The sequence below is a fragment of the Polistes fuscatus genome, unplaced genomic scaffold (genome assembly GCF_010416935.1).
Source record: "Polistes fuscatus isolate 324 unplaced genomic scaffold, CU_Pfus_HIC Scaffold17, whole genome shotgun sequence".
In the NCBI taxonomy this organism is placed as follows: domain Eukaryota; kingdom Metazoa; phylum Arthropoda; class Insecta; order Hymenoptera; family Vespidae; genus Polistes; species Polistes fuscatus.
The window spans coordinates 1244395-1262858 of NW_025113075.1; the positions used below are offsets into that span (position 1 = coordinate 1244395).

Here is an 18464-nt window from a genome sequence, read left to right on the forward strand (position 1 = left end):
TAATTTATGAACATCCAGAGAGTTAGATTCTTCTAATACGTCAGTAAGGCAACATTTCTAGTACAGTTGTTTAGTAAGAAACTAGTTGAAATCGAGAAGAAAAAAGATAAAATCCATTGTATTTTGATTTTCAATGGCGGCAACGAAATGGGAAAACGATAATTATGAAAATGACATTGAACTTACGGTACACGTAAGCCGTAGTGTATTGCAATTGATCGGAATTTGGCCTCATCGAAGAGAAAAAGGTGAAAGTATTTCTAAAGAAATTAGATTGAAATTGTTAAGAATATTTTGTCATTCGTTGGCATGTTTTGTATTGATACCTGGATTGTTGTATACGTTTTTAAAAGAAAAGGATCCACGTCGTAGATTAAAAGCAATTGGTCCGTTGTGCAATTGTTCCATGGCCGTATTAAAATACACCATATTTTTATTTAGTAGAAAAAAATTAGAAGATTGCATGATACGTCTGGAACAAGATTGGAAACACGTTGTTACTTTGAATGATCGTCGAACTATGTTGGAAAAGGCTAGAATAGGTCGTAGCATTGCAATACTTTGCGTTGCATTCGTTTACACTAGCGGTTTTTCGTATCGCCTAATTGTTCCCCTGACAAGAGGAACTGTAGTGAACGCGAATAATATTACCATAAGACCTTTGGCCTATGCTTGTTATTTCGTTTTTTTCGATCCGCAAAAAAGTCCAGCTTACGAGATTATTTTTACATTGCAAACTATTGCCGGATTCGTAACTTATTCCACAACTAGTGGGGCCTGCAGTTTGGCAGCACTTTACGTATTACACGCATGCGGACAATTAGAAATTTTGATTAGAAGATTGGAAGAATTGGTTGAGGATTCTAAAACGAGTATCGTTTCGTTGGATGAAAAATTAGCTGCTTTGGTGAAACATCATATTAATGTCAGAGGGTAAGATCTGAAAATTTTTAATACGATCAAACGAGAGCCGATAAGAATTATTATCAAAATTAATTATTATTTATAATAAAAAACGCGTTGAGTTCGTCAAATTTATTGATTTTGTTATTAACTAAATTTGTGATATTTTCTGAACGAATCTACGAGGTTAAATTAATTATACTTTAAATTATACTTTGATGCGGATTGTTATAAACAATAATTCTCATCGACTCGTCGTATTTTCTTATACATTTTTTAAAATTATTCCTGATGTTTGTACAATATTGTTTAGATTTTTAGAAAATATCGAGGACGCTATGCAACAGATATGTTTAGTGGAAGTGGTTGGTTGCACATTGATTTTATGTCTTTTGGGATATTATATCATAATAGTAAAGTGATTTTCAAATGATTACGTAGCACCTTTTTTTTTACAATTTTCTTCTTTCATTCTTTTTCCTCTTTATTTTATAGGAATGGGAAAACAATGACGCCATAGCAATTTTAACTTACGCGATATTACTTTTAACTTTTACGTTCAACATTTTTATATATTGTTTCATTGGCGAGCTTTTAACCGATCAGGTATAATAATTTCTATTTCACGCAATACGATCTTTTATTCGTTCACTATGATTTATTATTTTTTTTTAATTAGGCTACGAAAGTTGCAAGAACGTCCTGCACGTTGGAATGGTTTCATTTGCCAGAAAAAACGGCACGTTGTTTGATTTTGATTATGGCGATGTCGAGTAGACCAATCAAAATAACGGCAGGCAAATTTTTAGATCTATCACTGAACAGTTTCGGCTCGGTAAGTCAAAGATTCCCCCGTTTTCCAATTAATGTAATGAAGTACTATGATTTATAATATTTTTGTTTAGGTCGTTAGAACATCGGTGGCGTATTTGAACATGCTTCGTACTACCAGCATTTAATATCTTTTAAATGCACATTATTCACAACAAACATTCATTATGTCACTTTGTTTTTTGTTTTTCATTAGTGCGAATAAATTAATTGAAAGATATTGGCAGTAAAGGAATGATTTAATTCGTGAAAACTATTAATAATATTTATAGGATTAAAAAAAAGTTGGAATGAAAAAAGAAAAGAAAAAAAGAAAAGGAAAAAAGAAAAGGAAAAAAGAAAATGAAGGGAGAGAGAGAGAGAGACACGCTAATAGTTTCAAACGTCAAACTGAACCCTTACGATAATATCGTACGCAAGCGTAGAACCCTACTTCATAAATGCAATTATATTACCCCACCACAATAATTCTCGAACGATTTAGATTATATTTTCTACGTTCGTCTCTAGTCCCTATTTTTTTCCTAAGTTAAGTTTCAACTTTTCAATTACCTTCTTTGTTCTGAGGAACGATCATGTCGATCGAATTGAATAAAACTAACTTGAAGAAAAAAGTAGAAGAAGAAGACATCGTTGTTAGAAACGAAAGGAGCCTAAATTATTCTATAAAAATACCGTACAGTATTTTACGAGCTATCGGTGTTTGGCCAATTTTAAATAACGCTTCGACGATGGAAAAATTCTTTAGTTTCATTATGAAGTGCGTTTGTTATTTTTTCTTCGCGTTCATATTGATACCCGGATTGTTGCGCATATTTTTGATCGAGAAAAGTACGAAACAAAAATTGAAAATATTCGGGCCGCTTTGTACGTGTTCTACGAATGCTATGAAATATAGTATATTATTGATGCACAGGGAAAAAATCAATAAATGTTTGAAACATATCAAAGAAGACTGGAAAAATATTATTCTTCCGGAAGATCACGAATTCATGATGTCCCAGGCTAGAATAGGAAGAATTCTTGCAACTATGTCGATTTCTTTTATATACGGTGCTGGAATATTTTATCGTACTTTCTTACCACTTTCTAAAGGTTCCGTAGTTGTTGGTAATATTACGATAAGACCCCTTGCTTGTCCAAGTTACTTTGTAATATTCGATGAGCAAATAACACCCGCATACGAACTCGTATTCATCGGTCAATTTCTTGGTGGTTTTACCGTTTATACCGTTGGCAGTGGAGTATGCGGATTGGCTGCCTTTTTGATTATGCACGTTTGCGGTCAACTACGTATATTGATGAGAAAAATGAATGACATCGTTGACGGCCATTATTCGGACGAAATTAATCCCAAAAAACGTATCGACGAAGTAATCCGACATCAAATCAGAGCGAGAAAGTAATTCTTATTGTCTGAAATTATAAATATATTTTATTTATTTATTAAATATTCTATTATCACTAATTGTAATCATAACTTTATCGTTCTATTCTCGTTGGATAAGATTTTAAAAGTAACGTGAACAAATATCTAAGAAATTAATTTAATACAAATTTGTAGGACACATTTAAAATGATATAAAATAATTCAACGCTTCGGTATTAAAATTATAAACAAAAATGTTTGAAAGTAAAGCTTATATTACTTTTTGCCTTTGAATATGATTCATTAATTTTTCTTTATATAGTTTTGTCAAAGAAGTAGAAGAAATTTTGCAGTATCCTTGTTTAGCCGAAATTATGGGCTGCACTAGTCTCGTCTGTCTGGTTTTATACTATTTAGTTATGGTGAGTTAATATGTATGAAAAATCTATTGCAATTTAATTATATTTTTCTTAAAAGTAATCATAATTTTGTCTTTTTTTAAAGGAATGGGAAAATAGCGATGCAACCGGTCTCGTAACTTTCATCTTACTTCTCTTATCTTTCACTTTCAACATGTTCATCTTTTGTTACATCGGAGAACTTCTATCGGAACAGGTAAAATAATATCCTCTTCTTTATTTCTGCATTAATATAAAAATTTTCGAAGCAAGGCAAATAAAAATTGAATCAATTAACAACAGGGTTCGAAAGTAAGCGTGACATCTTGTACCTTAAATTGGACTTGTTTATCGGTAAAGGATACAAAATGTTTGATACCTGTCATACTGATGTCAAACTATCCATTAAAAATCGTAGCTGGTAAATTGATGGACATGTCATTGAGTAATTTTAACAACGTAAGTAATTACAGTAATATTTCAAATATACAACATTACGTTTTGACAAGAGTAAATACTGAACTTTTTAGATAATTAAAACTGCCGTTGGATATTTCAACATTCTACGAAGTAGCGTATAACAAAATAAATGAAAAAATCATAACTAGTAATTTTTACGCATACATTACGATCAATTCGAGTTTATTCGTGTTTTGTAAAATATTAGTTAAAATCTAACGATAGTTTGAAAAACAAAATAAAAACAAATAGAAACAATAATTGTCTATAAAATGAAAGAAAGAAAAAAAAATGAACTTAGAGAAAAAGAAAAAAGTAAGTATAAAAAAGTTCACCTTAGATATCGTATCCTGTCAGAACAGTCCGATCGTATTAACGTACGAAGTACGACTGTCATGTTTCAACGTATCTTCTCCTTCCTTCGATGGTACCATTTAATAACTTCCACAACTACGCAAGCGTGAAGAAATTATTTTTCTTATTTACTAACAATTTCTTTTTAAGAGAAACCGTCATTCCAAACATTTACCAAACTAATTATTTATCATTAATCGTACGCAAAATAATAGCGTTTGTGTTGCATGTCATTGTGTTTTTCGTAATTATTGACTAAAAATAAACGAATAAAATAAAATCATATTATACGTATAATAAAACATGTAAATTAAAATTTGCGAATAAGAAAATTTTCAATAAGAAAAAATTGAACATATACACATCTAAACGATTCAATGTAAACGAGTGTCGAAGGGAATAAAAAAAAAAAAAACGAAAAGTTCATTGCAAAACGCGAAAGAATAAAGTCGTATTATATTTCTACCTTATCAAAGATCTTCGAGTTTCAAATGTAAATTGTTCATGCGCATAGAGTATAATTTTCTAATCGAAATCATTTCTATCCCTTGCATCATTGTTTTTCTACGCAAGCGTACAACCCTCCCTTTGATTTCTATCGGTATTACATCCCTTTTCCCGTTCAGTAATCCCCAAGATTTAAAAATGAACAGTTCGTAAACTAATAATCGAACGATCATGTCAGGAACGATTGAAATAAAAGATCGAAACATTCCCGTTGTCGTTAATAGCAATAGAAACGAATTGGCATTAAATTATTCCCTTAAAATTAGTCGTGGAATTTTACGAGTAATCGGTGGCTGGCCACTCAACGAAGAAACGTCAACCGTAGAAAAGATTTACAGTTATTTCGCGAACGTCTTTTGTTACTTTTTATTTACGTTTACTATCATACCCGCTATGTTAAGAACATTTTTAATCGAAAAAAACATAAAAGTTAGATTGAAAATATTTGGACCACTTTGCATGTTTTATATCAATGCTACGAAATATACTATTTTAATGGCACGTCGTAATAATATCAAAAAGTGTATGAAACATGTAAAAGATGATTGGAACAAGGTTGTGTCGGAAAAAGATTACGAATCTATGATGTCACATGCCAAAGTTGGCAGAACATTGGCAGTAATATCGGCCTCGTTTATGTACGGTGCTGGAATGTCTTATCGTGCGATTTTACCACTTTCAAAAGGGAAATTGATTATTGGAAATGTAACGATAAGACCCCTCGCATGTCCAAGTTATTACGTAATATTCAACGAACAAGAATCACCTGCTTACGAGTTGGTATATTTCGTACAAATTCTCGCCGGTTTTTCTGTTTATTCGGTCGCTTGTGGGGTATGTAGTTTGGCAACTTTTTTGATCATGCACGTATGCGGCCAACTTGAGATTCTCATGAGAATGATGAGAGATATCGTCGATGGAAAAGATGAAGATGGTTCTGATCCAGATAAACGTATTGCTGTGGTAATTCAACACCAAATTCGTGCTAGGAAGTAAGTGTTGTCTATTTTCATTTTTATTATTTTATCATATTCTCATCGTATGTTTATTTATGCAACGGTAGAATGTAATTTTTCGATTGAATTGTTTATTTCTTTTTTTTTTTACGCATGTGTAATATTAAAATTAAAATAAATCGAAAGATCTCTATGGGACTGTACGTCTAAGTCAAATTTTCTTTTCACAGTTTCGTAAAAGATGTCGAAGAAATCCTACAATATATGTGCATGGTTGAAATATTGGGTTGTACCTGTCTCGTTTGTCTAATTTTGTATTACCTAATCATGGTAATGCAATTATAAGAATTCTATATATTTTTAATTATAATATTAAATGTAATATAAATGATTAACAAATTTATAGGAGTGGGAAAACAGTGACACGACCGGATTGATCACGTATTTTATTTTTCTTCTATCGTTTAGCTTTAACATGTTCATTTTTTGTTACATGGGTGAACTCCTTTCGGAACAGGTGCCAAATATTTCGTTAACCTTTTTATATACTTTTTATTTTTATATTAATTAAATATTTATTTTATTTATTTTTTTTTCCTTTTCAGGGTACGAAAGTTGCTATAACTTCGTGCACACTCAATTGGAATCGTCTACCGACGAAAAGTGCTCGAAGTTTGGTATTAATAATACTCGCGTCTAATCATCCGATTAAAATCGTTGCCGGTAAATTGATGGACATGTCACTGAGTAATTTTAACAACGTAAGTAATTACAGTAATATTTCAAATATACAACATTACGTTTGACAAGAGAAAAAACTGAATTTTTTAGATAATTAAAACAGCAGTTGGATATTTCAACATTCTACGAAATAGAATCTAATAAAATAAATCAAAAAATCATAACTAGTAATTTTTATGTATGCATTACGATGAATACGAGTTGATTCGAGATTTGTGAAATATTAACTAAGATCTGGAGACTAAATTTGACAAAAAAAATAAAATAAAACAAAAAGCAATGTGGAAGCAATAATTGATTTTAAAACGAAAGAGAGAGAGAAAGAAAAAGAAAACAACTTCGTGCCGTATCACCAACTTTGAAGTAAAAAATTCTATTAGTATAGTCTACTTTGAAAAAAAAGAAGAAGGAAAAAACAGAAGTTACCCTTTAATCGTATCCTGAATAGTCTGAACAGTCCGACTGTATTCACACACAAAGTACGACTGTAATACTTCTTCGTATTACAGTCTCCTTCCTTCGATCGTATAGTTTAATAACTTCCACTGCGCAAGAATAAAAATATCATTTTGTTTCTTTTTCTCTCTTTTTTTTTTCTACCGACTATACCTGACTACAGAGAAGCCACATTTGTTACCCTTTCCAATAAAGTAACAATTTACTTTTAATCGCACGCTAAAAAGTTTCGCTTGAGTAATCGTCCGTCGTTGTATTCCACGTTGTTGTCCGTTGACTGCAAACAACAAATAAAAAGAGTTGACAAATGTAAGAAGAAATTATAAAGAAAATTTTCAATAATACAAAAATTACTCATCTTAAATCAGTGGGAAAGGGGTTGAAAAGTTATCCAAAAATTATATTCGCTGCTAGACTCTTGTTTTTCTGAAACAAAAAAACATTAATTAAATTTATTAAAAAAGAATTTTCGCTATTCATCATTTTCTCGTCGAAGCACAATTTTGCTCACAATGGCACTCAACTATCGGTTTTAATCCTGGAACGAATAAAAAAAAAAATAATGAAAAAAATAGCGAGCGAATAACAGCAGAAAGTTTAGCAAAGTTTGTCATCAGAAAGAAAAAAAAATAAGATAGGGGGAGGAATAAATTAGCGCAAGCGCAGAATATATTCGCTCGACGATACTTCAGCATTTGAATAGTTCAAATGATTCAGTGTAACGTTTAAAATATCGAAACAACTAAACACGATAGCGCAATTGTTATATTTTCGATATTACATGGAAAAAAAAAAATTAAACAATTTTAAAAGGGACGTTGATCTGAGTATTTCGTTAAATCGATGGATATCAAAACCAATAGGAACGTGGCCTTCGATGAAATCATCTCAAACAACGCGATTCGAATTTATTCTTAAAATATTAAAAATCCTCATCTGTTACATATTATTGTGTTTCGTTCTAGTATTCGGAAGTATGTTTATCATTCTCGAATTGGAAGATTTTTACAGTTCATTGAAAATAGGCAGCGCATTGAGTTTCTTTTTGATGGCAGCAATGAAATATTTCTTTTTGATTATTCGTGAAAATGATATTAAAAATTGCCTCGGTTGCATCGAAATGGATTGGAAAGATATTAAATATTTGGAAGACAAAAAGATAATGATAGATAATGCTAACTTTGGCAGAAAATTGATCAAGATTTGTGGCTTTTTCATGTACGGTGGTGTTGTTTTTTATTACATTATATTACCCATGACACATGGACGTGCATTGGACGAGAATAGAAATATAACATATAGACCATTGGTTTATCCAATACCGAAAATAATAGCCGATTATCAAATAAGTCCGGCCAATGAAATATTTTATTTGATTCAATTGTTTTCCGGTTTGGTTGCACACAACATAACGGTTGCAGCTTGCGGTCTAGTAGCCCTTCTTGCGATGCACGCATGCGGTCAATTAGAAATACTCATTTCCTGGCTCGAATATTTGGTCGACGGAAGGGAAAACGTTTCCGACACGCTTGACGAAAGATTGGCTGATATCATCGAACAACATGTACGTGCATTTAGGTCAGTTTACTCTCTTGCTTTTAGCTTAAATATTTTGTTTGTTTGTGTTTTGTGTTTCTTTTTGTTTTCTTCTTCTTTTTGTAATAAAAATTTCGCAGCTTGACAATAACTACCTATTTACAAATCTTTTCTATCAATTGTTATAAACAACGGATCTATGTTAATAGGTACATTTTTACATTTTAGTTTTATTAAACGTACAGAAGAAGTTATAAGCGAAATATCTCTAGTTGAAATCGTCGGATGCACATTGGGCATTTGTTTGCTTGGATATCATTGCATGATGGTACGCATATTTATATATTTTATAAATAATAAATAGTTCTATTATTTTTTCTTTTGTTTTTTATCTGATTATTTATTTTTGCTGATTTCCAAGCTTGGTCAGTAAGTTCATAAATTGATTTTTTTCTTGGTAGAAATATTGTTTGTTGTTTAAATATTGCAGGAATGGGATATTCATCAACCACTCGGTACTGTTACTTATGTAATATTACTCATTTCGCTCACCTTCAATATCTTTATTTTTTGTTACATTGGTGAAGTTCTTGCCGAGCAGGTATTACTTTTTTTTTTCAATCATTTTTTGTTAATTATAAAAAGAAATGAAAATGTTTTAAATGTTAATTTAATTAATGTCAAGGCTTTTGTAACAGACCCTGAAAGTTGGCGAAAAATCTTATATGATTGATTGGTATCGTATACCAGACAGAAAAAATCTGGCACTTGTTCTAATAATTATGATGTCCAATTCTACTACCAAATTAACTGCTGGAAATTTGATCGATTTATCTATAAGCAGTTTTTCTGACGTAAGTATATAACAGAACGAACAAATGAAATTAACACGAGACTTTGGGAGATTATTTTCTGATACACAATTGTATCGTTAAAATGCAGGTGATCAAATCAGCTGGTGCCTACTTGAATATGCTCCGTACGTTTACAATTTAGAATAAATTACCGATTTTAGTACTGCAGGATTCGTGAAAAAAATTAGGACGTTGGGCTGACTGGACCGGGACTCGGATCCCGGATTTTCCTCTTTCCAGGCGTCTGGTCTTTATCCATTCAGCTATCCAGGACCCATCGTCCAATCTCTTCACGAATGACTATTTAAATATTTGTTATGAAAACACTCGTCCCACAGTACAAATTAGATTTCGAATATATGTTGATTGTTTGATTTCAAAAGAAAACGCAAAGAATAGAAAACAAAATAATTAAAAAAAACCAGATATTAATTTTGTTTTAAATAATACTATTTTTACAGCATCATTCATTTCCACGTATATATTCCACATTTGCATGTAAATAAAATAAATTCTTCCTTAAAAAATCTCACCGTTACCATACACTTTACACCTAGATCATTTTCACGCAATAAAAATTCCCACATGCACACGCAACTGCATTACGAATAATCAAAATGAATCGTATGATGGTTATCGTTTTGAAAGGATGATTGGTAATCGATAAATCGTGCGTATATAAAAAGACACAGATACACGTAGTCAATGCATATAAATGTGAATGCAACAAGGGAGAAATATCATGCGTTTTCGTAAAGAATAAGAAGGGGTCAATCCCTATCGCGGAAATGGTATTTTCTTCGAATAACATTCTCGTAAACTATTAGAAAGTTGAATAGTCGCGATTACTATAACCCTTCTTAGAGAGGGGAAGAAAAATATAAGGAAAAAGATTAGTAAGAAGTTTGACGCAGGCGCAGAACAATTGCACTTACGACTGATGCAAGGAAGATGTTAGTAACTTTCGAATGATAGCTGAGATCTGACGTTGTTAAAAATGATTAACAAATACGATAATAAAAAAACTTACGTGAACAATTACGAGGATTACAAGAAGTACGTGAATTTGACCACGAAAATAAATCGTTGGATTTTGGATCCATTGGGTATCTGGCCATTCAACAAAGATTCCATTGAAGTTTCTTGGAAAGACAAGTGTTTTCGTCGATTTAAAAGTTGCATTTTCTATTTCCTGATGATCTTTGTATTTGCATGCTGCGGTCCTTACATAATTTTCGAGGTCGATGGTACCTATGACAGATTAAGACTTACTGGACCACTGAGTTTCTGCGTTATGGCTATTCTTAAATATGTCTTTTTGACATTACACGAAGAAAAACTTCGATCGTGTATCGGGTATATTGAAATGGATTGGAAAAGTGTTAAAAATTTAAAGGACGAACAAATAATGATCGATAAAGTTTACTCGGGTCGTCGTCTTGTTAACATTTGCAATGTATTCACTTTCGGTGCTGCTGGATTTTATTATATCGTTTTACCTGTTATGAGTAAAAAAATTGTTCTACCTGACGTCAATGTTACTTACAGACCTACGCCATATCCCGTTACTAAATATCTCATAGACATTCGTTACAGTCCCGCCAACGAAATAGTTAGTCTCATTCTATGTTTTTCCGGATTTGCTGCACATTCGATAGCAGCTGGTACATGCAGTTTAGTAGCCATTTTTACGATGCACGTTTGCGGTCAACTTAGGGTTCTCATCAATTGGCTGGAACATTTGTTGGATGGTAGAGAAGATTTGTGTTCCAACGTAGACGGCAGAATGGCGAGTATTATTCAACAACACGTTCAAATTTTAAAGTGAGTCACCTTTTTCTTTTAATCGAGAATAATTGTTTTACCTGGAAAAAATATTCATCGTTTTACAGTTTTATATCGGTAACTGAGAATTTGTTGAACGAAATTTCTTTGATCGAAGTTGTAGGGTGTACATTGAACATGTGCTTACTTGGATATTATTGCATTATGGTGAGTAGAAATTGTTGTAAATAATGAAAATATCAATATAAATGAAATATTTTATTACAGGAATGGGACATCACTGAAATATTGGGTAGTCTCACTTGTGCTATTGTATTAACGTCAATAGCTTTCAATATTTTTATATTTTGTTACATCGGCGAGCTTCTGATGGAACAGGTATGTTCAATTATTTACAACACACAATTCATTGAATTATCAATTTTATTTAATATCTTTTATGTATTAGGTCAACGAGTTAAGCGAACGATGCTACGGCATTGATTGGTATCGTCTGCCAGGAAAAACGGCACGATCATTGATACTTTTAATCGCGATGTCAAGAACAACGACGAAATTAACTGCTGGAAATTTTATGGATCTTTCTTTGAGCAGTTTTAGTGACGTACGTATGAATGTTACAAATATATTAATCGAATAAACAAAAAAGGAAAACATATAAAACGTTAATTCATTTGTACATGACAGATTATCAAATCATCGGTCGTCTATTTGAATATGTTACGAACAGTAACGTAAAATTAGTGCATCTCAAAACAGAAAACACCGAATGAAAATAATCGAATAACAATAGTATTTTATTGATTTAAGCGATTAGAAAAAAAAATATAAGAAAAAGAAGTATAAAAGAGTTACCCTTGATATCGTATCCTGAAGAGTCTGAACAGTCCGACTGTATTCACACACGAAGTACGATTGTATTGTTTCAAAGTATCACGGTCTCCTTCCTTCGATCGTACAGTTTAGTAACTTCCACTGCGCAGAAATAAAAATATCATTTCATTTCTTTTTTTCTCTTTTTTTTTCTACTGACTATACCTGACTATAGGGAAGCCACATTTGTTACCCTTTCTAATAAAGTAAAAATTTACTTTTAATCGCACGCTAAAAAGTTTCGCATGAGTAATTGTCCGTCGTTGTATTCCTCGTTGTTGTTCGTTGACTGCAAACAAAAAATAAAAAGAGTTGACATATGTAAGAAGAAATTATAAAGAAAGTTGTCAATAATACAAAAATTACTCATCTTATATCAGTGGGGAAGGGGCTGAAAAGTTATCCAAATATTATATTTCCAGCAAGGCTAACGTTTTTTTGAAACCGAAAAACATTAATTAATAAGAAACGATTCAGCTTACAAAAATTTAATAAAAAAAGTAATTTCGGCTATTCGTCGTTTTCTCGTCAAATAAATTTTTTGCTTAGAAATATACTCAACTGTTAGTTTTAATCCTGAAACTAATAAAAAAAAAAAAGAATAATGAAGAAAAAATAGAGAACGAATAACAGCAGAGAGTTTAGAAAAGTTTGTCTTCACAAAGAAAAAAAATAGGATAGGGGAGGAATAAATTAGCGCAAGCGCAGAATATATTCGTCCGACTATACTTCAGCACTTGAATAGTTCAAATGATTCAGTGTGGCGTTTAAAATATCGAAACGACTAAACACGATAGCGCAATTGATATTTTCGATATTACATGGAAAATAAAACATTGAACAATTTTAAAAGGAACGTTGATCTGAGTATTTCGTTAAATCGATGGATATTAAAACCAATAGGAGCGTGGCCTTCGATGAAACCATCTAAAACAACCCGACTCGAATTAATTTTTAAAAAATTTTTAATCCTAATCTGTTACATATTATTGAGTTTCGTTCTAGTATTCGGAAGTATGTTTATTATTCTCGAATTGGAAGATTTTTACAATTCATTGAAAATAGGCAGCGCATTGAGTTTCTTTTTGATGGCAGCAATGAAATATTTCTTTTTGATTATTCGTGAAAATGATATTAGAAACTGCCTCGGTTGCATCGAAATGGATTGGAAATATGTTAAATATTCGGAAGATAAAAAGATAATGGTAGATAACGCTAACTTTGGCAGAAAATTGATCAAGATTTGTGGCTTTTTCATGTACGGTGGTGTTGTTTTTTATTACATTGCATTACCCATGGCACATGGACGTGCATTGGACGAGGATAGAAATATAACGTATAGACCACTGGTTTATCCAATACCGAAAATAATAGCCAATTATCAAATAAGTCCGGCCAATGAGATATTTTATTTGATTCAATTGTTTTCCGGTTTGGTTGCACACAACATAACGGTTGCAGCTTGCGGTATAGTAGCCCTTCTTGCGATGCACGCATGCGGTCAATTAGAAATACTCATTTCCTGGCTCGAATATTTAGTCGACGGAAGAGAAAACGTTTCCAACACGTTTGACGAAAGATTGGCTGATATCGTCGAACAGCATGTACGTGCATTTAGGTCAGTTTACTCTCTTGCTTTTTGCCTAAAAATTTTTCTTGTTTGTGCTTTGTGTTCTTTTTTCTTCTCGTTTCCTTCCGTCTATTTTTTTTTTTAATGATTTTCAAAATTGTAATCAAAAATTTTGCAGCATGACAATAAGTACCTATTTACAAATCGTTTCCATCAATTGTTATAAACAACGGATCTATGTCAATAGGTACATTTTTACATTTTAGTTTTATTAAACGTACAGAAGAAGTTATAAGCGAAATATCTCTAGTTGAAATCGTCGGATGCACATTTAACATTTGTTGCCTTGGATATCATTGTATGATGGTACGCATATATATATTTTATAAATAATAAATCGTTGTATTACTTATTTTTTGGTTTTCTATCTGATTATTTTTTGTGCTGATTTCCGAGCGTGGTCAGTAAGTTCATAAATTTGTTTTTTTCTTGGTAGAAATATTGTTTGTCGTTTAAATATTGCAGGAATGGGATATCCATCAACCACTCGGTACTGTTACTTATGTAATATTACTCATTTCAGTCACCTTTAATATATTTATTTTTTGTTACATTGGTGAAGTTCTTGCCGAGCAGGTATTACTTTTTTTTTCCTACCATTTTTTGTTAATTATAAAAAAAAACAAAATCTTTTAATAAGCATCTTTACGAATAATTAATGGGAGATTATATTGCGGTGTAATAAGTTAGATATGCGTGAATTTTGTTTTTAAAACATTTATGCTAAACAAACAAAATAATAATCTTGAATTATAATGTCAAGGATTTTGTAACAGACCCTGAAAGTTGGCGAGAAATCTTACATGATTGATTGGTATCGTATACCAGACAGAAAAAATCTGGCACTTGTTCTAATAATTATGACGTCAAATTCGACTACTAGATTAACTGCTGGAAATTTGATCGATTTATCTATAAGCAGTTTTTCTGACGTAAGTATACAACAAAACGAACAAATGAAAATAAAAATTTCATTGTATGAAATTAACACGAGACTTTGGGAGATTATTTTCTGATACACAATTGTATCTTTAAAATACAGGTGATCAAATCAGCTGGTGCCTACTTGAATATGCTTCGTACGTTTACAATTTAGAATAAATTACCGATCATAGTACAAATTAGATTTTAGAAATAGCTAGATTGTTTGATTTCAAAAGAACACGCAATGAAAATAGAAAACAAAATAATTAAAAAAAAAAATCATATCTTAATTTTGTTTTAATTAATACAATTTTTACAGCATCATTCATTTCCACGTTTATATTCCGTAATTGCATGTGAATAATATAAATTCTTCCTTAAAAAAACCACACCGTTACCATACACTTTACACCTAGATCATTTTCACGCAATAAAAATTCCCACATGCACACGCAACTGCATTACGATTAATCAAAATCAATCGTGAGGAGGTTATCGTTCTGAATGGATGATTGGTAATCGATAAATCCTGAGTGTAGAAAAGAAATCCGATGAACATAGTTAATGCATATAAATTTAAACGCGAGTGGGGAAAAATATCATGCGTTATCATAAAGAATAAGAAGGGGTCAATCCCTATCGCGGAAATAATATTGTCATCGAATAACATTCTCGTAAACTATCAGAAAGTTGAATAGTTGCGATTACTATAACCCTTCTTTAAGAGTGGAAGAAAAATATAAGGAAAACGATTAGCAAGAAGTTTGATATATATAAATCGAATAAACAAAAAAAGAAAACATATAAAACATTAATTCATTTGTACATGACAAATTATCAAATCATCGGTCATCTATTTTAATATGTTACGAATAGTAATGTAAAATACATGCATCTCAAAAAAGAAAACACGGAATGAAAATAATCGAATAACAATAGTATTTTATTGATTTAAACGAGTAAAAAAGAGAAATAAGAAACAGAAGTATAAAAAAGTTACCCTTGATATCGTATCCTGAATGGTCTGAAAAGTCCGACTGTATTCACACACGAAGTACGGCTATAATACTTCATCGTATTACAGTCTCCTTCCTCCGATCGTACAGTTTAATAACTTCCACTGCGCAAGAATACACACACATTTTTCACTTTTTCTAAGAAAGTAAAAATTTACTCTTAATCTCACGCTAAAAAGTTTCGCTTGAGTAATCGTCAGTCGTTGTATTCCTCATTGTAGTTTATTAACTGAAAACAGATAATAAATAGAGTTGAAAAATGTAAGAAGAAATTGTGAAGAGAATTTTTAATAATACAAAAATTACTCATCTTATGTCAGTGGAGAAGGTGTTGAAAAGTTATTTTGCTTTGAAAAGCACTCAACCGTGGTTTTTAATCCTGGAACGAATAAAAAAAAAAAGATAATGAAAGAAAATATCGAGCGAATAACAGAAGAGAGTTTAACAAAGTTTGTCATCAGAAAGAAAAAAAAAATAGGATAGGGGGAGGAATAAATTAGCGCAAGCGCAGAATATATTCATTCGACGATACTTCAGCACTTGAATAGTTCAAATGATTCAGTGTAACGTTTAAAATATCGAAACGACTAAACCCGATAGCGCAATTGTTATATTTTCGATATTACATGGAAAATAAAACATTGAACAATTTTAAAAGGGACGTTGATCAGAGTATTTCGTTAAATCGATGGATATCAAAACCAATAGGAACGTGGCCTTCGATGAAAACATCTCAAACAACGCGATTCGAATTTCTTCTTAAAATATTAACAATCCTAACCTGTTACATATTATTGAGTTTCGTTCTAGTATTCGGAAGTATGTTTATCATTCTCGAATTGGAAGATTTTTACAGTTCATTAAAAGTAGGCAGCGCAATGAGTTTCTTTTTGATGGCAGCAATGAAATATTTCTTTTTGATTATTCGTGAAAATGATATTAGAAATTGCATCGGTTGCATCGAAATGGATTGGAAATATGTTAAATATTTGGAAGATAAAAAGATAATGGTAGAAAACGCTAACTTTGGCAGAAAGTTGATCAAGATTTGTGGCTTTTTCATGTACGGTGGTGTTGTTTTTTATTACATTATATTACCCATGGCACATGGACGTGCATTGGACGAGGACAGAAATATAACGTATACACCATTGGTTTACCCCGTACCAAAAATAATAGCCGATACACAAATAAGTCCGACCAATGAAATATTTTATATGATTCAATTGTTTTCCGGTTTGGTTGCACACAACATAACGGTTGCAGCTTGCGGTCTAGTAGCCCTTCTTGCGATGCATGCATGCGGTCAATTAGAAATTCTCGTTTCCTGGCTCGAATATTTGGTCGACGGAAGAGAAAACGTTTCCAACACGTTTGACGAAAGATTGGCTGATATCGTCGAACAGCATGTACGTGCATTTAGGTCAGTTTACTCTCTTGTTTTTGCCTAAATATTTTTCTTGTTTGTGCCTTGTGTTAAATTTCGTTTTCTTTTCCTTCCGTCTATTTTTTTTTTAATGATTTTCAAAATTGTAATCGAAAATTTTGCAGCTTGACAATAAGTACCTATTTACAAATCGTTTCCATCAATTGTTATTAACAACGGATCTATGTCAATAGGTACATTTTTACATTTTAGTTTTATTAAACGTACAGAAGAAGTTATAAGCGAAATATCCCTAGTTGAAATCGTCGGATGCACATTGAACATTTGTTGCCTTGGATATCATTGTATGATGGTACGCATATATATATTTCAAAAAACCTAAATCGTTGTATTACTTATTTTTTGGTTTTCTATCTGATTAGTTTTTCTACTGATTTCCGAGCGTGGTTAGTAACTTCATAAATTTGTTTTTTTCTTGGGAGAAATATTTTTCGTCGTTTACATATTGCAGGCATGGGATATTAAGCAACCACTAGATACTTTTACTTTTTTAATATTACTTACTTCGATCACCTTTAATATCTTCATTTTCTGTTACATTGGTGAAGTTCTTGCCGACCAGGTATTACTTTTATTTCCCTATCTCTTTTTGTTATTATAAAATGAAACAAAAATGTTTTAAAACGTTTTTACAAATAAATAATACTACATTACATTAGGGTGTAATAAATTAGATATGCGCGAATTTTGTTTGTTACGTTTTACGTTGAAACATTTATGATAAAAAATAAAAAAAAAATAATCTCGGATTCTAATGTCAAGGATTTTGTAACAGACCGTGAAAGTTTGCGAAAAATCTTACATGATTGATTGGTATCGTATACCAGACAGAAAAAATCTGGCAATTGTTCTAATAATTATGATGTCCAATTCGACTACCAGATTAACTGCTGGAAATTTGATCGATTTATCTATAAGGAGTTTTTCTGACGTAAGTATATAACAAAACGAACAAATGAAAATAAAAATTTCATTGTATGAAATTAATACGAGAGATTTGGAAGATTATTTTCCGATACACAATTGTATCGTTAAAATGCAGGTGATCAAGTCAGCTGGCGCCTACTTGAATATGCTTCGTACGTTTACAATTTAGAATAAATTACCGATCATAGTACAAATTAGACTTTAAATATAGAAAGATTGTTTGATTTTAAAAAAAAAAACGCAAAAAAAAGTAAAAACAAAATAATTATAAGAGACCGTATATTAATTTTATTTTAATAAATACCATATTTAAAGCATCATTCATTTCCACGTTTATATTCCGCAATTGCATGTAAATAAAATAAATTCTTTGTAAAAAAACCTCACCGTTACTATACACTTTACATCTAAGTCATTTTCACGCAATAAAAATTCCCACATGCACACGCAACTGCATTATAAATAATCAAAATCAATCGTAAGGTGGTTATCGTTTTG

General features: G+C 31.4%; 6 protein-coding genes and 1 pseudogene across 6 annotated transcripts; all 7 read left to right on the forward strand.

The window, feature by feature from the left end:
- The first annotated feature begins 133 nt into the window (after positions 1-133).
- Positions 134-1862, forward strand: LOC122515324 (odorant receptor Or2-like). Its single transcript, XM_043632640.1, has 5 exons — positions 134-933; positions 1217-1316; positions 1399-1509; positions 1583-1738; positions 1809-1862. Exons 1-5 carry the CDS (start codon positions 134-136, stop codon positions 1860-1862), a joined length of 1221 nt encoding a protein of 406 aa, XP_043488575.1.
- A 447-nt stretch (positions 1863-2309) lies between these two features.
- Positions 2310-3142, forward strand: LOC122515325. The gene has a single exon (XM_043632641.1). It carries the CDS (start codon positions 2310-2312, stop codon positions 3138-3140), a length of 831 nt encoding a protein of 276 aa, XP_043488576.1. The 3' UTR covers positions 3141-3142.
- A 2072-nt stretch (positions 3143-5214) lies between these two features.
- On the forward strand, positions 5215-6659 carry LOC122515326 (annotated as a pseudogene).
- An 827-nt stretch (positions 6660-7486) lies between these two features.
- LOC122515327 lies at positions 7487-9506 on the forward strand. Its single transcript, XM_043632643.1, has 6 exons — positions 7487-7503; positions 7692-8552; positions 8739-8838; positions 9001-9111; positions 9209-9364; positions 9453-9506. Exons 1-6 carry the CDS (start codon positions 7487-7489, stop codon positions 9504-9506), a joined length of 1299 nt encoding a protein of 432 aa, XP_043488578.1.
- Positions 9507-10361: 855 nt separating this feature from the next.
- On the forward strand, positions 10362-11887 carry LOC122515328. The gene is made up of 5 exons (XM_043632644.1): positions 10362-11188; positions 11257-11356; positions 11417-11527; positions 11598-11753; positions 11837-11887. The coding sequence occupies exons 1-5, from the start codon at positions 10362-10364 to the stop codon at positions 11885-11887; spliced, it is 1245 nt and encodes a 414-aa protein (XP_043488579.1).
- A 949-nt stretch (positions 11888-12836) lies between these two features.
- Positions 12837-14748, forward strand: LOC122515329 (odorant receptor 45b-like). Its single transcript, XM_043632645.1, has 5 exons — positions 12837-13640; positions 13859-13958; positions 14118-14228; positions 14429-14584; positions 14695-14748. The coding sequence occupies exons 1-5, from the start codon at positions 12844-12846 to the stop codon at positions 14746-14748; spliced, it is 1218 nt and encodes a 405-aa protein (XP_043488580.1). The 5' UTR covers positions 12837-12843.
- Positions 14749-16227: 1479 nt separating this feature from the next.
- LOC122515330 lies at positions 16228-18135 on the forward strand (the record flags this gene model as incomplete). Its single annotated transcript, XM_043632646.1, has 5 exons — positions 16228-17015; positions 17232-17331; positions 17491-17601; positions 17815-17970; positions 18082-18135. Coding segments are annotated over 5 exons (1209 nt in total), but the record flags the coding sequence as incomplete, so codon positions are not given.
- Positions 18136-18464: the final 329 nt, after the last annotated feature.

What these genes read in the sequence shown, in the direction of transcription:
- LOC122515329 (XM_043632645.1), top strand. Translation starts at nt 12,844, where the DNA reads ATGGAAAATAAAACATTGAACAATTTTAAAAGGAACGTTGATCTGAGT. An exon ending in GTGAAGTTCTTGCCGAGCAG is followed by an intron (nt 14,229 to 14,428) that starts GTATTACTTTTT and finishes ATTTTGTAACAG; the next exon opens with ACCCTGAAAGTTGGCGAGAA. An exon ending in CTATAAGCAGTTTTTCTGAC is followed by an intron (nt 14,585 to 14,694) that starts GTAAGTATACAA and finishes TTTAAAATACAG; the next exon opens with GTGATCAAATCAGCTGGTGC.
- LOC122515328 (XM_043632644.1), top strand. Translation starts at nt 10,362, where the DNA reads ATGATTAACAAATACGATAATAAAAAAACTTACGTGAACAATTACGAG. An exon ending in CAACACGTTCAAATTTTAAA is followed by an intron (nt 11,189 to 11,256) that starts GTGAGTCACCTT and finishes ATCGTTTTACAG; the next exon opens with TTTTATATCGGTAACTGAGA. An exon ending in CTTTGAGCAGTTTTAGTGAC is followed by an intron (nt 11,754 to 11,836) that starts GTACGTATGAAT and finishes TGTACATGACAG; the next exon opens with ATTATCAAATCATCGGTCGT.
- LOC122515324 (XM_043632640.1), top strand. Translation starts at nt 134, where the DNA reads ATGGCGGCAACGAAATGGGAAAACGATAATTATGAAAATGACATTGAA. An exon ending in CATCATATTAATGTCAGAGG is followed by an intron (nt 934 to 1,216) that starts GTAAGATCTGAA and finishes AATATTGTTTAG; the next exon opens with ATTTTTAGAAAATATCGAGG. An exon ending in TGGGATATTATATCATAATA is followed by an intron (nt 1,317 to 1,398) that starts GTAAAGTGATTT and finishes TTTATTTTATAG; the next exon opens with GAATGGGAAAACAATGACGC.
- LOC122515327 (XM_043632643.1), top strand. An exon ending in CAACATGTACGTGCATTTAG is followed by an intron (nt 8,553 to 8,738) that starts GTCAGTTTACTC and finishes TTTACATTTTAG; the next exon opens with TTTTATTAAACGTACAGAAG. An exon ending in TTGGATATCATTGCATGATG is followed by an intron (nt 8,839 to 9,000) that starts GTACGCATATTT and finishes TAAATATTGCAG; the next exon opens with GAATGGGATATTCATCAACC.
- LOC122515325 (XM_043632641.1), top strand. Translation starts at nt 2,310, where the DNA reads ATGTCGATCGAATTGAATAAAACTAACTTGAAGAAAAAAGTAGAAGAA.